The sequence below is a fragment of the Podarcis melisellensis genome (assembly GCF_964234715.1).
Source record: "Podarcis melisellensis genome assembly, chromosome: 1".
NCBI lineage: Eukaryota > Metazoa > Chordata > Lepidosauria > Squamata > Lacertidae > Podarcis > Podarcis melisellensis.
This window is the reverse complement of record NC_138528.1, coordinates 125,161,500-125,177,132: the sequence shown is the minus strand read 5'-3', so window position 1 is coordinate 125,177,132 and position 15,633 is coordinate 125,161,500. Positions and strand designations below refer to the sequence as shown.

General features: G+C 41.2%; 1 protein-coding gene across 1 annotated transcript in view; it reads right to left on the bottom strand.

Annotated features, from left to right (window-relative positions):
* Positions 1-7,776, bottom strand: part of BMPR2 (bone morphogenetic protein receptor type 2) — a 91,330-nt gene extending 83,554 nt beyond the window's left edge. Inside the window, exon 1 of the mRNA XM_081911965.1 lies at positions 7,077-7,776. Within this exon, the coding sequence (XP_081768091.1) occupies positions 7,077-7,152 (76 nt within the window). The 5' untranslated portion in view covers positions 7,153-7,776. The remainder of the gene's footprint in view (positions 1-7,076) is intronic.
* Positions 7,777-15,633: the final 7,857 nt, after the last annotated feature.

Sequence of the window (15,633 nt, the reverse complement as noted above, 5' to 3'; positions counted from 1 at the left end):
TTCCTCTAGCACTCTAGTGGTGATGGCCGGCCAGGTGCAGTGGGCTCCTATACCATCTTTATTCTTTTCCCTCATCTACTTTCCACTTCCATTCAGTAAGTAAACAGACAACACAAGACCAGCCACAATGGAGTGAGTCCAGCATAGAAAACAAGCAGGCTGCAAGACCATAAAAACGCAGGAGACTGCTGCAAAAAGATAGAGCTCTCCATCAGACCACTGGAAGCTAGTAAAATGTGTGGATTTAATTACAAGCCTGACATACACACACCTTTAATTTTGTTTTAAATATTTCAGGTACACACTTCCTTGGCCCACATTCATCTACTCCAGTGTGCTAGCAGAAGCCAGTTCAAGGGCAATGGGGCTTCCCCAAGTCTCTCTGCCCCCCAATCTGATCTACAGGATGAAGAAAACTCTCAACAGCATGTAGGGGGGAGGAGAGGAGGAATCATTCAGTCTGGCAAGCAGATATTCTTATGCTGATGGAATGAACAGAAGAGTATGATGTTGAATTCCTCCCATTGCTTTTTCTGCAATATATTCCACAATATGGGGAAAATGTAGAACTGAGCATGCACTGTACACATTTAAAAAAAGATTAACAGCATATTCCTTGCTCAACACACAATCACTCAACTTCATATACAAAAATGTCACCAGAGATAAGAACATTTATTTAGCAAAGAAAAAAAGAACCTTAAGAAGGCAGAACATTATATATACATATATGCAAACATTTTCAATCAGTTTTGAAAACTATGTAAGCATCTCTATTATCAATGTGAGTTAATATTTGTTTTGTTCTTGCTGTGTTAAGCCACATTTACTCCCATTAACAAAGACAGAACCAGGAAAAAGTGACATCAGGCTGAAGCAATGCCTGAAGGGATGGCTGTATCCCACAGCAACAGAATTAAGTAACTGGAATCAGCAACAATAACCACAGAACATCACAAAACCAGTTGACCTATATTACAGCACTACACTGTCCCTGAGTAACCCCATTACATCCCACAGCTTTCAGAACCACCTGTACTTGACATCCAAAACTTTTTCCTTTCATCTAGTCTCTCATGTCCAAGTGCCCCTTTGATTTTTTCACTTGGATGCTTTGTTGTCATTACAAACTCAATATGCCCATGAATGAGCTTATCTTTTCTCCTAAGCCCCGCTCTTCTTATCCACTGACATCATCCACCCCGTGGGAAAGGCACATAGTCATGATTTTTATCCTTCATCTGCTCATTCCTTCAACTCCCACATTCAATCCATCACCAAATAGTAACAATTTCCCCTTTCACAAAATTACATGATTGATGGTCTATGAGGTTTCATAGGGTTCCAACTACCATGGACACAAAGAGAACCTCGCAGATGGTGGCATCTTCACATATCTGAGGCATTCACACCTTGGGTTCCACCACCCTCAGCAATCCAAAGGTCAACCATTTCCCCACATAACTCTGCCCTTTCTCCCTTGCTGCCCCATTATACCTGGAACTGTATCCAATAATGTTCTCTAATGCCACCTCTTACTTCCTTCATATTCCTCTATAAAACCCACATACTCCATTAAGGCTTTCACACAATCACCTAGTTCCAAACCTAGTGAGACAAAGTTACATGTAAGTTCAACATGCTCCCCTGCCGCTCATCTCACTGAGGAAAAGTCAGTGGAGCAGGGATCCATTGTCTCATTATTTGCAAGTTATTATTTATACACTGTCATCCATGTACATGGCACTATATACAGTATAAAATTAGGAGAATAGTAATCTGAACAAACTCACCCACATTTCTCACAAGGTAAGGCAGTCATCTTTATTCACCCCAAGACAAGTCATTATTCAGTATATCATTTTTAACTCACATTTTCACTGCATTACAATCAATATAAAAGATTCTCGTTCCTCCTCAATCATATTAATAGCAACTAAATTTAAAAGTGAAGAACTGAGGCTGAGAAACTGGAAGGCGTTTTAGTACAAGCGGGTAACACGGAGAGATTTGTAACAAGTCCTAAAACTGTGTTGGTTTTCATATCAACATACAGCCATAAGACTTTTCTATGCTACATATGCTCAGTAAATTTCTGGAAAAATTAAACATTTTATTATTTGAAATAAGAGCAGACCAAAAAAGCAAACGGATAAACTGAGGATTCCCAGAATAATAGAGGTTACAAAATGAAGTTGGACCACCTACCTGACCTAAATTTTATTGTTTGTTTTTATGTTTTTATATTGCTGTAAACCACGGATAAGGGGACACGGGTGGCGCTGTGGGTTAAAACCTCAGCGCCTAGGGCTTGCCGATCGAAAGGTCGGCAGTTCGAATCCCCGCGGCGGGGTGCGCTCCCGCTGCTCGGTCCCAGCGCCTGCCAACCTAGCAGTTCGAAAGCACCCTCGGGTGCAAGTAGATAAATAGGGACCGCTTTCTAGCGGGAAGGTAAACGGCGTTTCCGTGTGCAGCTCTGGCTCGCCAGAGCAGCGATGTCACGCTGGCCACGTGACCCGGAAGTGTCTCCAGACAGCGCTGGCCCCAGGCCTCTTGAGTGAGATGGGCGCACAACCCCAGAGTCTGGCAAGACTGGCGCGTACGGGCAGGGGTACCTTTACCTTTAAACCACGGATATATTTTCCTGATACAGCAGTATAGAAATATTTTTATAAATAAAATAAATTATAACTAAATATACCTGCAAGAGAAGATTGTGGGGATTAGTACCCAAAAACATAGCAGTTGGTTGCCAAAAAAGAATCATATCACCATACTTCTAGTTCTGCCACTTTCCCCCCTATTAGATACCTAATTTGTGTGGTGTTTCAATTTAGATAGAAAATGTTCTTGGCTTAAAGGGGTATCAATCAAAATTATCCTCTCTGGGAAATAATTCTAGTTTAAGTTTTTAATTCAGCCTAATTAAGTGTGTTATCTTCAATGACTTACTGAGACTTTCCACAAACTAGGAAAATACACACATCTACATTTGGCCAGATTATACTAAAAAGTTTGTGATTGAAAATAATAACATTAGGATAGGTGGAATTATGCTCCAAGTCCAAAGAAAAGTATGTGAGAGCACATAATCACCATATGAAGTAATGTTTTTTTAACTTTAATTGTTTTTAGAATGTTTTTATTTTTATATTTATTTTAAATTGTAGATGTATTGACTGAACTGAGCTCTTTTGAGAGGAAGGATGGGCTATGCGGTTTTAAAATAAAATAAATAAATAATGGTGTGTCATTGTTAAAAATAAACAGATCATAGCCTGGTCAGAGCTTGAACTGGAGACTGCATGGGATAGTTGCTCTAGGTTTTTCAAGGTAAAGTAAGATGTGTAAGTACAAATACTTGGATCCATCTATGGAACCAAGCATTTCATAGATCACATTGGAAAACTTTATTTATTTGAGGCATTTATATTCTACAGTTCAGCTAGCAAGGCCCCCGAGAAACTTACATATCAATAAAAAAAACCCAACATAATTCCTGTGTTCAGGCTTACAATGTTAAAATGCATGACACAAGTAGAAAAAAGAAGGGGGAGGTAAGAGAAAAACAAGCAAGCTAAAAAATCTTATTATAAATTTACGAAGTTCTTATAATAGCCAGCTCAGATGGAAATGGGCTGTTTACCCTTAAAAAAAAAAGACCTTATCAAGTCCCTAAAAAATAGTCTTATAACTCAACCTTTCTTTAAGGGGTTTTATGGCAGCTGGAAGCTGTTGATCCTATGATTCCTCCTCTCACTGCTGCCCCTCCTTAAATCTACTCTGCAGTATGGAGACCCATCACAGCAGATTTGAGGGAATGGCATAGGAGGCTACTACAAGGGGTGGAGGGCTTAGAAAAACTTGGCTTTCCTCCCCATTGAATGAGACAGCATTGAATGTCACCCAAAGTTATTCACAGACTTTCAGTTTTCTCCAAACTAGGTGAATGGACAGTAAAATGGCAAATGCAAATCAACAGATGCAAATATAAAGAGATGCACACTGGGGTAAAAAAATATAATTTCACATAAACACTATTGGAATCTAAACTGGTGGTGACTGACCAGGAACAAGACCTTGGGGTCACAGTGGGCAGTTTGATGAAGATGTTGATTTGGTGTGTGGTAGCTGTGAAATGTGAATCACATGATAAGTTTAAAAAATGGTAAAGGTAAAGGACCCCTGGACAGTTAAGTGCAGTCTAATTCAACTATGAGGTTGCGTTTTCAGGCCAAACGAGCTGGCATTTGTCCGCAGACAGCTTTCCGGGTCATGTGGCCAGCATGACTAAACCACTTCTGATGCAACGGAAACACCAACATAGGGATCAATATATGATAGGAATCAATAGGGGTTGAAAATAAAACTGCCAGTATCATGGTGCTGTGAGGTCTATGCTGCGAATATACTTGGAATGCTGTGCACAGTTCTGGTTGCCTTGCTGCAAAAATGATACTGTAGAGCTAGAAAAGGTTCAGAAAAGAGCAAATAAAGTGATTAAGGGACTGGAGCAATTCCCCTACATAGAAAGGTTATAACATCTGCAACAGTTTAGTTTAGGAAAAATGGGAAGCAGGGGGACATAATGAAAAAAAACTATGTATGGTGTAGCAAACTGGACAGGGAGACACTTTTCTCCCTCTCATAATTTTAAAAACCAGGACCATTCAATGAAGCTGACTGCTGGAAGATGTAGGATGCACAAAAGAATGTCTTCAGACAGTGCAAAGTTAAACCATGAAATTCACTCCCACAAGAGGAAGTGACAGCCCTACCTACTGTATGTTCTACCTCCATTGTCAGAGGCAGTATGCTTCCAAATGCCAGGAATCACAAGTGGCGAGAGTGCTTTTGGGCATCCCACAGGCATCTGGTTAGCCACTATAAGAACACAATGCTGGACCAGATGGGTCTTTGGACTGACTGAACAGGACTTTTATTATGTTTAAACTGATTTATCCTACAATGTATTCATAGATTTTGTGAAATACATTTAAAAGAATTTGGGAATTAGACTCATTTTATTGATTCAGTATAGGACTCCATTTGTTTTTATCCCTGTTAGATATTGTAGAACTTTACCACTACTTAAATGTTGGGGTTTGTGAATGAGTGCACATCAGAAAGTTCTTGAGTGGTAATAGGATATAGCATATTCATAGAATATAAATCTGGACTCTAAATATTAGTTAGTGAATTACTTTCTTCAGCAGAGCTGTTGAACCATCTTACTTTTCTAGACTGAATATGTAGGTGCCACGGATTCTCCCATCATATGTAAAACGCTGGCTAGATTGCCCATAAGAACTTCCCCAGTCTATAATTAATACCAAGTTTACTCTCAGGTAAAAACTGAAGACAATTGCTATTCCTCTTAGCAAGCACAATAAATGTCTCAAATTTTGCCAAGAAATCATCCCATAGAAAAACCATGTATTTTTTGCAGACTTGATTGAATATGGAATAGTTTATTACACTTGTAAAGTTTAAACGTAGAAATATGGGTTTCAAATATAAATTCTACAGAGGAAACAGCTTATGAACTACCAATGACATGCATAGTGGACATTAATCTGAAGCACCAATGATTTAGCCCAAGGCCAGCCAGCTGCAATCAAATGTTCTATATCAATCATTTTAGTTCAATATCCCCCCACGGAAAGCCCTTTTAAAGACTTAAAATTAGTACTGCTGAAATCTTAAGCATGTATACCCAGAAATAAGCACTACCAAGCTCATTGAGATTTACTCCTAGGTACATCAACCAACATTTAAATCATGCTTGAAAAACAAATATGCAGTGCAATCCTACATGTAACTTGCCTAGAAGACTGAAAAACCCTTCACATTTAACCACTCCTTTTTTTAAAACAATTAGTATTAAGATAGATGATAGATAGATAGATAGATAGATAGATATAGAAATTTAAAGGTTTTATCATCATTGGCTTCTTGTACCTGAGAGAATTGCTCTCTTAATCTTAATTCTAAAATTTTATTTGAAGGACCCAAATAATTTCACCTGTTCTTTTAATATAATTCTTTTGAAGCATTCCTAAAGCAAATTTATTTGTCCACTTGAAAAAAATAGAGGAAAATGAAGTTAGTTTGGTATTTCAGCTGGTAACTGAGGGTAGGAAGACATACAGTACTTCTAGATTTCTGTCAGTGAAATTTTTGGCATATCTCTACTCAGAAGTAAGCGCCATTGAGTTAAATTGGAATTATTCCCAGGAAGCAGGTATAAAAACTGGGTTGCAGTTTAAAAACTGGCTGAAAATATGTACCAGGAATCAAAATTAAACATATAACATAGGCTCAACTCACGAGCTCTTTTATCCTTTATCACCCAAGAAGGTTTATGCCATTATCAAGCTTCCACACATGTCCAAAAGATGAATAATATATCCAATATGTTGTTTGCAGTGAGCAAAGCTCATAAAAACAAAATTGCTCAAGATAGTCAGAACACAAAATAATTCTGCATCAGTTTTTCTGCTTACATTCTGTACTTTTTTCTCTGCCAATACTGACAGATTGTGGTTTTTTCCAACCCAGACATACATTGTTTCACATAGTGTGAAACAATATGTATTACATACTTCAGTCAATGAAGAACCATTGACCACACTTATGGCTGTGAACAAAGATTTCATACACAGCAAGCCAACAGTTTCTGAAGTGCAGGGTGTGCGTTGGAAAAATACGAATGGTGACAAATATAATAATAAAATAAAATTTCATCCTAACTACTAGATTGTGCTAATCTGCCCCAATAAAATATAGGAAGATAAATAGATTCACTAGATCAGCGTCTGAAAACTGAAACAATTTCCAGGAGCATGATGCAGACATTTTAAAAAGATAAGCCTTAGCAGTGGCCAGCCGCACCCCCTTCCCTGTAGGCAAAACGAGCGTGGATGCAATCTCTAGAACCAATTAAGTCAAATTATTGAAATGTACGCTGATTTATTCACATGGCCTTCACTGGCACCAAATTGGTTTAAATCCAGGTAATCCGGCTTAATTCGTTTGCAGATCATGCTGTACTGCTACACCCACTGGCTACTTACCAGCCGCAGTGCTGAGTAGTAAGGTGGCAGTGGAGAAAAGGAGCAATAGCAAAAGGTGCTGCAGCAAGGCGGTCATATTTGAAGAAATCCAGGAGGGTGGGTGACGATGTGTAGAATAATTTTCTTTTAAAATGCCAGCAGGAGGAAATCTCCCGTCTCCAAAGAGTTCTTAACCCTCTTGGTTTACAATCCAGTCTGAAAGGGCAAATGGCAGATGAGAGGAGCAGCCTGACCTCTTACTCCATTACACGGATCTGTCTTCATGTTTCAGGGCTCGCCTCCCAATGAAGAGTTTTGGTTCTCAAGCGAACATACGTGTCCTTTCCCCCCAGCCGGCGGTCATCTTCCGCATACTATATATATATGTATATAAAAACCAGGCTTACTTCCCACGCTTCTTCGCAATATCAAAGCACCGCACACGTTGCACAGGAATCATATCCGAGAGGTGTGGAGAGGACGAAACCAAAAAAACCCCACGATTGTCACCTTTACAAGCAGCTTCCTCGATCCCCCTAAAGGCAGACACGGGCAGGCATTTAAAAGGCCGAGGTCTGAGGAAACCAAACAAAAAAACCACCAAACCACCCGGATTTCGTCTCTTTCCTGAAATGTTATTTCCAGTCACTTGACGTTTAAAAACAAGGCGTCGTCGTCTTCGACGTGAGGGGTTTTAACGGCGTCTCTCCCCATGACGAGTCTTTGGAAAGAAAGAGAGAGAGAAATCGTCAGGATCCGATCCTTTAGCCTTACATAAAATAATTGACGGGAGAAAGGGAAATATTCTTGGCGCTTCTCTGGAAAGGGCGCCAGTAATGAGGGTCTCCCCCCCCAAACCAGCAGCCCCGAAGGCAAGAGAGGCCTTCTTTCCTCAGCCCACCCCGACCCCCAATACTGGAAAAGGCTTCGAGGGGATGAGGGAGGGCGGCGAAGGAGGGCGCCCCCTCGTCTTCCCCTCACAAAGGCTTCCCCCCTTCCTTCCCTCAGCGCCGGCCAAGCCCTCCTGCCGCCCTCCCCTCACACACACACGGTCTCGCCTGCCCTGCCTTCGGGGGCGCCTCGCTCGCAGCCCGCCCTGGGGCCCGTTTCTCACGCCTCCCAGTCGCCGGGCGGCTCGGGGCTCGGCTGGCAGCTGCTCCCTCTTTCCCCCCTCAGACCAGACACAAAGGGGAGTCGCTGCTCCAACTGCCAGTCTGAAGCGCCCGGCCCGCGGGCGCCACCATGCCCCGCCCCGCCCCGCCCCTCATTGGCTGGGAGCCGACGCGACGTCGACGTCCCGTCCCCCCCCCCCAACAGCCCCTCTTTCTCCCGTTTCTCGCTCTCTCTCTCTCCCACCGAAGGTTCTGATCCGCGCGCGGTTGGGAAGCGGCGGTCATAGAGAGGCGGCGCTCCTCCCGGCAGAGCGGCCCCCTGAGGGAGGGAGGTGAGAAGGTGTTGACGGAGGCCTTTCCGCGCCGCCATGTTGCGGAGGCTCGCCAGACGGGCGGCCCGGCGAGAGGGGGAGCTGCTCGCGCCTCTCCCCTCTCTTTCTGGCTGCCGCTGTCGCTGTGGGAAGGCGCCTCCGCCTGACGCCGCTCTCCCGGTGGACTCTCTCCCTCCCAGCTTTTTATATTTTATATTATTTTATTTTTTTCAATAATTTTTTTCATTAGATTTTCCACAGTGATAACACAAACCACAAAGCCAAATGATACACAAAAACAGAAATAAGGGGGAAACAATAAACAGATAAGCAATAACAACAAACTTAATTCTTCACAAATCCAACCTTTTAAACATCTTGGTTGACTTCCTCAAATCCCTCCCTTCTGAGTTTCCTTGTAATTAAAAGTAACAGCTAGTGTTTAAACAAGATATCAAAGAAAATGGTTTCTGTGAAAAAGAATCGAGGTTTCAACAATAAATATTAAATAACGATTTTAAATGTATAAACTACTGCTGGAGTGGCACTTGAAGGACAAGGAGGTAAAATCAGTGATGATTCATTGGGCAAAAGATCTGGGATATAATATTCAATTAAGTGAGTGGGTCAAATTATGGAAAGAAGGTTTGAGATTTACTGCATGTAATGCATTGAAAGAAAACGTGATGAAGATGATGTATAGATGGTACATCACACCAGTTAAGTTAGCAAAAATGTATAAAGTCAGCAATAAATGTTGGAAATGTAAAGAAAAAGAAGGATTGTTTTATCATGTGGTGGGAATGTAAAAAGGTGAAATGCTTCTGGGAGATGATATATAATGAGTTGAAAAAAATGTTGAAATATACTTTTATTAAAAAGCCAGAAGCATTTCTTCTAGGTATTGTTGGAAATGATATAAAAAGGAAATATTGTAAGTTGTTTTTATATGCAGTAACAGCAGCAAGAATATTACTGGCCCAAAAATGGAAGCAAGAAGAACTACCAACATTAGAAGAATGGAGGATGAAATTGATGGACTATGCAGAACTAGACAAGCTAACAGGAAGGATCCGAGACCGGCGGGACCAGAAGACTGGACTAAATTTACTGAGTATTTGAAAAGTATTTGCGATGATCAAATTACGTTTGTAGGACTACAAGAAGTTCTGTGAGGAGTAATTTAAGAAATATTGTAAAAATGGAAAGGAAGAAATGATTTGTTAGAAAATGTAAAGGCAATATTAAGTTAAGAATTGCAGGAGAAATAATTAAGACGGAAGGCTATCAGAGATGCTGAAGGAAGTCCAAATAAGGATATATGTATAATAATTTGTGTGGTATGTCTTAAAATTTTTGTATGCTAAAATTAATAAAAAATATTACCGGTATTTAATTTTTTTAAAAAAGTAACAGCTTTCCAATATCATTAAACTAAAACAATTTCCAATTATAATCCATCTTAGTCACTTTTCTTAACATTCTAAATTCCATTTATTTAATTATAACTTAGTTTAATCCTAGGCCTATTTGTTTCTTTCAAGTAGTTTCTAATTTTTTATATTACAATATTTATTCAAATAGTCCTCAAATTTCCTCCAGTCCTCTTGAAACTCCTCTTCTTTCTGGTTGTGGATTCTTCCAGTCAGATCAGGTAGCTCCGAAAAGTCCATTATCTTCTTCTACCAATCTTCCACTGTTGGTAGTTCTTGTGTTTTCCAATTTTTAGCAAGTAATATATTATTTTATTTCGTCCTCCTCATGAGTTTTCTTGGACCTTCTCTCTGCCTGCCTCAAGACACCCACCCCCACCAGTACAAGTGAAATCCTGGGTCGGCCCACACACCAGCCTCAGTTGGCAGGATCCTCAGGGGCAGGCAGGATCACAGAACTGGAAGGGATCCCCCAGGATCATCTAGTCCAACCCCTACAATGCAGGGGGCTTGGCACCACCCCAACCAGTTTGGAAGCAGTGCTGGATTTAAATATAAGCTAAACAAGCTATAGCTTAGGGCCCCACTCTCTTGGGGGCCCCCCAAAAAATTAAAGCGAAAAAGCAACCGGATGTACATTTCCAAAATACATGATAAAAAGCAAATAAAATAAAAGCTACATACAGCAGCAGTGTTTTCTGCTGAGTAGGCTCCTATGGTATAAGTAATGGGCCCCGTCTGCTAGCCTAACATATCACTGGTTTGCTCATTTCTATATATAGGGTATGGGACGCGGGTGGCGCTGTGGGTTAAACCACAGAGCCTAGGACTTGCTGATCAGAAGATCAGCGGTTCGAATCCCCACGACAGGCTGAGTTCCTGTTGCTCTGTCCCAGCTCCTGCCAACCTAGCAGTTCAAAAGCACGTCAAAGTGCAAGTAGATAAATAGGTACCGCTCTGGCGGGAATGTAAACGGCCTTTCTGTGTGCTGCTGTGGTTTGCCAGAAGTGGCTTAGTCATGCTGGCCACATGACCCGGAAGCTGTACACCGGCTTCTTCGGCCAATAAAGCGAGATGAGCGCCGCAACCCCAGAGTTGGCCACAACTGGACCTAATGGTCAGAGGTCCCTTTACCCTTTACCTTTATATATAGGGTGCCTACATTCTGCATGTGCAAATGGCTTGAGATACTTCTTAGGTCCATAAATTACCATATAGCATATATTCAATACAAAAAACAGCGACAATTTGTTGCTGACAAAGGACAGCTGGACATATAAAGGGCCCCATTACCTTCAGTAGCTGAGGGCCTCATCAAACCGAAATCCCACCCTGTTTGGAAGCATACCAGACCCTGCTTAGCTTTGCAAATGTGCTAGCAAGCTTTATACCCCACCCTTGGGGGATGTTATTGGGTTGTTTTTATTTTGATTATATATGTATATTGTGGAGTTTATGTTGATCTTTTCTGTTAGCTGCCCCGAGACCTCCAGGTATAGGGTGGTATATATATTCAATTAATAATAATAATAATCAGATCTTAATTACCGCCTTATTCCTGATGTACATCTTCACTCACCTGCTCTTCCCTAGCGGGGTGGGTGCCAAATTGCATACCGTAACAACATTTCTCCGATGAAAATAGGGACATCCCATTCCATAATAATGTTATTAGTTATACCCCGCCCATCTGACTGGCTTGCCCAAGCCACTCTGGGAGTCTTCCAACATACATAAAAACATCATCAAACTTTTTTTTTTTAAAACTTCCCTATACATGGCTGCCTCCAAATGTCTGCTAAAGGTTGTATCGTTACTAATCTCCTTGGCTCGAGGGTGTGTAGTTGCATAACTACATACCCTCCCAACATTTCCCTGATGAAAATAAGGGATGTCCTAAGGAAAAGTGAGACATGCTGGGATCAAATCAGAAACCAGGACGGCTTCTGCAAATCTGGGACTGTCCCTAGAAAACAGGGATACTTGGATGATATCTTGAAAATATCCTGAGGTGGTGTTGAGTGAGTCTCATCCAGAAATGCACCCCAAACCTCCCACAGAGTTATTTGTACAAGATGGAAGAGAATTCACTTGAGAAGATCAGCAGACATTTTCCTAGGCTGCATAATTTTGTAGTGTGTGCTACCCAATTTTAAAAAGTAAATTTTAGTTCTTGATCCATTCTCAGGCTTCAGAGCAATTTGTGGGAGTAAGACGCTTTGAACACTAGTACAGACTTCTCAGTACACAGGATCAGGTCTCCACAAATGTAAAATGTGTTAGTGTGCACAAACACACAAAACCTTACTGGAAAGAAAAGAGCTAAATAATTACTGCCGCAGACAAGAGACCAAAAGTCTTCTCATGTCACCCTGGGGGTTTCTTCCTTCTGAACACATTAACGAATGACGGTAGCTGGGCAAAGTTCTCTCGGTGCTGAGGTTTCAGCCCATGGCAAGGCAGTTGTGAGAACATGATGTACACAGTATTCAGTCTAGGTTGGTTTTTGGCACATGGCTGTAAGTGGAAACGTTGAAGCAAGAGCGTGAGCCAAATTCAGCTCGTGCCAATGGTGACTACAAAACTGTGGGCAGAAAGTAGTATGGGATCTGATGGTAGATCGCAGGGTGATTTACAGTATATTAGCAATAATGCCTGACTCCTAGTTGTTTAACAACAGAATGGGTTTTGTTACCAGAAAATAATTTCCAAAACTAACTTAGGGACATGTGAAATGAAGTAAGCTAACAGAGTGAGCTTTCATGTGAAAATACTGTGAGCTCAGTTCTGTTCCGATGCTAAAAACAAATTTCGAGGTCAGAATATGCTCAAGAGACACCATTAAAGTCATTTGTAAACCCAGCATAAACAATACAATGTATTCTTACTGTTTCAACTTTGTATTTTCTTCTTCTTTTTGTTCACCACTACAATATGCATAAATGGTGGGGGGGGTTATAAATTATTTAAATAAATGAATGAATTATTATTATATATCTTTTGCACCCAGCTCTGGTTGTTAGATCTTGAGGTTCTTGTAAAAACAAAACAAAAAACAAGCAAGTACAGTGGTACCTCAGGTTACAGATGCTTCAGGTTACAGACGCTTCAGGTTACAGACTCCGCTAACCCAGAAATAGTTCCTCGGGTTAAGAACTTTGCTGCAGGATGAGAACAGAAATTGCGTGGCAGCAGCGGCACAAGGCCCCATTAGCTAAAGTGGTGCTTCAGGTTAAGAACAGTTTCAGGTTAAGAACGGACCTCCAGAACAAATTAAGTTCTTAACCTGAGGTACCACTGTAGATCTGACAAGACTGAAGTCTGCCCTTCTGACTGTAATTAAAGCTGAGAGCCTAACAGTGTCTATTAAGTCCCATATAGTAGTCAGATTTGGACCAGAATTCCCCAGCTCAGACTGTTGGCCAATGTTTTGAACCAGCTTGCTATGTGTTACATAAATGGTGTCTAGTAATGGTCATTAATAGAATGGGCTGCAGGAGAGAAACATTAATAGCCTTAATTTCTCATGCTAGAAATGAATATTGTCCCCACCCTTTTTTGAGATTCCGAAGGAGTGAAGACTCCTCTAAAACCAAGTACAGTGGTACCTCGGTTAAAGTACTTAATTCGTTCCGGAGGTCTGTACTTAACCTGAAACTGTTCTTAACCTGAAGCACCACTTTAGCTAATGGGGCCTCCCGCTGCTGCCACGCCGCTGGAGCACGATTTCTGTTCTCATCCTGAAGCAAAGTTCTTAAACTGAAGCACTATTTGTGGGTTAGCGGAGTCTGTAACCTGAAGCGTATGTAACCAGAGGTACCACTGTACTGTTTCAACCAATCTTGATATTAAATCAAAATGAGGGTAAACACCACAGTAGGTTAGATAGTTCTGACATTACATATTACAAACTGACATTACATATTACAAACTGACATTACAAACACCACAGTAGGTTAGATAGTTCTGACATTACATATACATGCCCTTTGAAATAATGCTTGTGTGTCTTTGATGTATCTTATCATATCTGCTCACTAATATCAGTTGCTTGTTCTGCATCTATCACCTGCTATCTTATTTACCCTATCTAGTCATCCTTCGGACATTTTCAAAACCAGATTTTCCTTATTCCTCCTTTTCTTTGAGCTTCATTCTTCATCTTTTCCTCAGCACGGTGGGTTCCTCTATGCTTTTAACCCCTTAAAAGTGGTTTCAGGAAGTTAAAAATCTAAAGAAAAAGTTGAAGATAAAAGTGTCTGTACTAGAGATTGCTGATACCACAGTTTCAGTTTGCACTCCTAAATGGAATGCCATAAAATTAGCAATCCTGTATGGACTCACCTGGGAATAAATACCGTTGAACTGGACACAATGTGAAGGCGAGGAGCTATCTCAAGACATCATTCTGCATATAAAAGCATGTTTAGACTTACTGAGGTTGTTAAGCAAGCAGATGAAAGTCAATGCAGAAATTCATTCAGGATAGCCATTTGTGGTCCCTTGGTGACACATTCCAGAGTGACACTGAAGTTGCCTAACAACTTTATTCCTTGCAAGCTCTTTCTCCCCCACTCCCCTTAGCGTTTTTCTTAAGCAAGGAATCTACGCATTGTTAAGCAATTCCATTACAATTGTTCACCCACAATTCTGAATTTCTCAAAGAAAACGCACTTATCTCCCCAGTCCCGATTAATCTTACTAAAAGCAACTTTGAACAGCTGGAGCGTTATCTACTCAGCAGATAGTAGACACTCTCCGGCATAACCGCAACCTCCAATTTAGATCAAACAATGGATTTTGATTACTCAGTAGAGTTTGACGGAAAATTCCATTAAAGCCTTCCAACCAGCGGAATCCAGAAACTTCTGGCACTGGACATTAAAGCCAAGACAGTGATAAAATAAACTTAGGTCCAAAAACCTACATTTCCCATTTGGCTCTCTCTCTGCGGTTCATCCAACTGAACCCCAACCATTGTACCTATACCATACATTTCAAGCAAACTACAATTCCCAGGCTTGCCAACAAAGGTCCGTATAGTTAAAGCTCTGGTTTTCCCAGTAGTGATGTATGGAAGTGAGAGCTGGACCATAAAGAAGGCTGAAGAATTGATGCTTTTGAATTCTGGTGCTGGAGGAGACTCTTGAGAGTCCCATGGACTACAAAAAGATCAAACCTCTCCATTCTTAGGGAAATCAGCCCTGAGTGCTCACTGGAAGGACAGATCCTGAAGCTGAGGCTCCAATACTTTGGCCACCTCACGAGAAGAGAAGACTCCTCGGAAAAGACCCTGATGTTGGGAAAGATGGAGGGCACAAGGAGAAGGGGACGACAGAGGACGAGATGGTTGGGCAGTGTTCTCGAAGCTACCAGCATGAGTTTGACCAGACGGCGGGAGGCAGTGAAAGACAGGAGTGCCTGGTGTGCTCTGGTCCATGAGGTCACAAAGAGTCGGACATGACTAAACGACTAAACAACAACAACAAACAATTCCCAGGATTCTTTGTGAGAAGCCATGACTCTCCAAGTGGTATAAGAGCCATGGCATCCTGGGAATAGTAGTTTGTTAAGAGAGCTGAGAATGGTCATACATCACTACTGGGAAAACCATAGCTTTAACTATACGGACCTTTGTTGGCAAGGTGATGTCTCTGCTTTTTAAGATGCTGTCTAGGTTTGTCATTGCTTTTCTCCCAAGAAGCAGACGTCTTTTAATTTC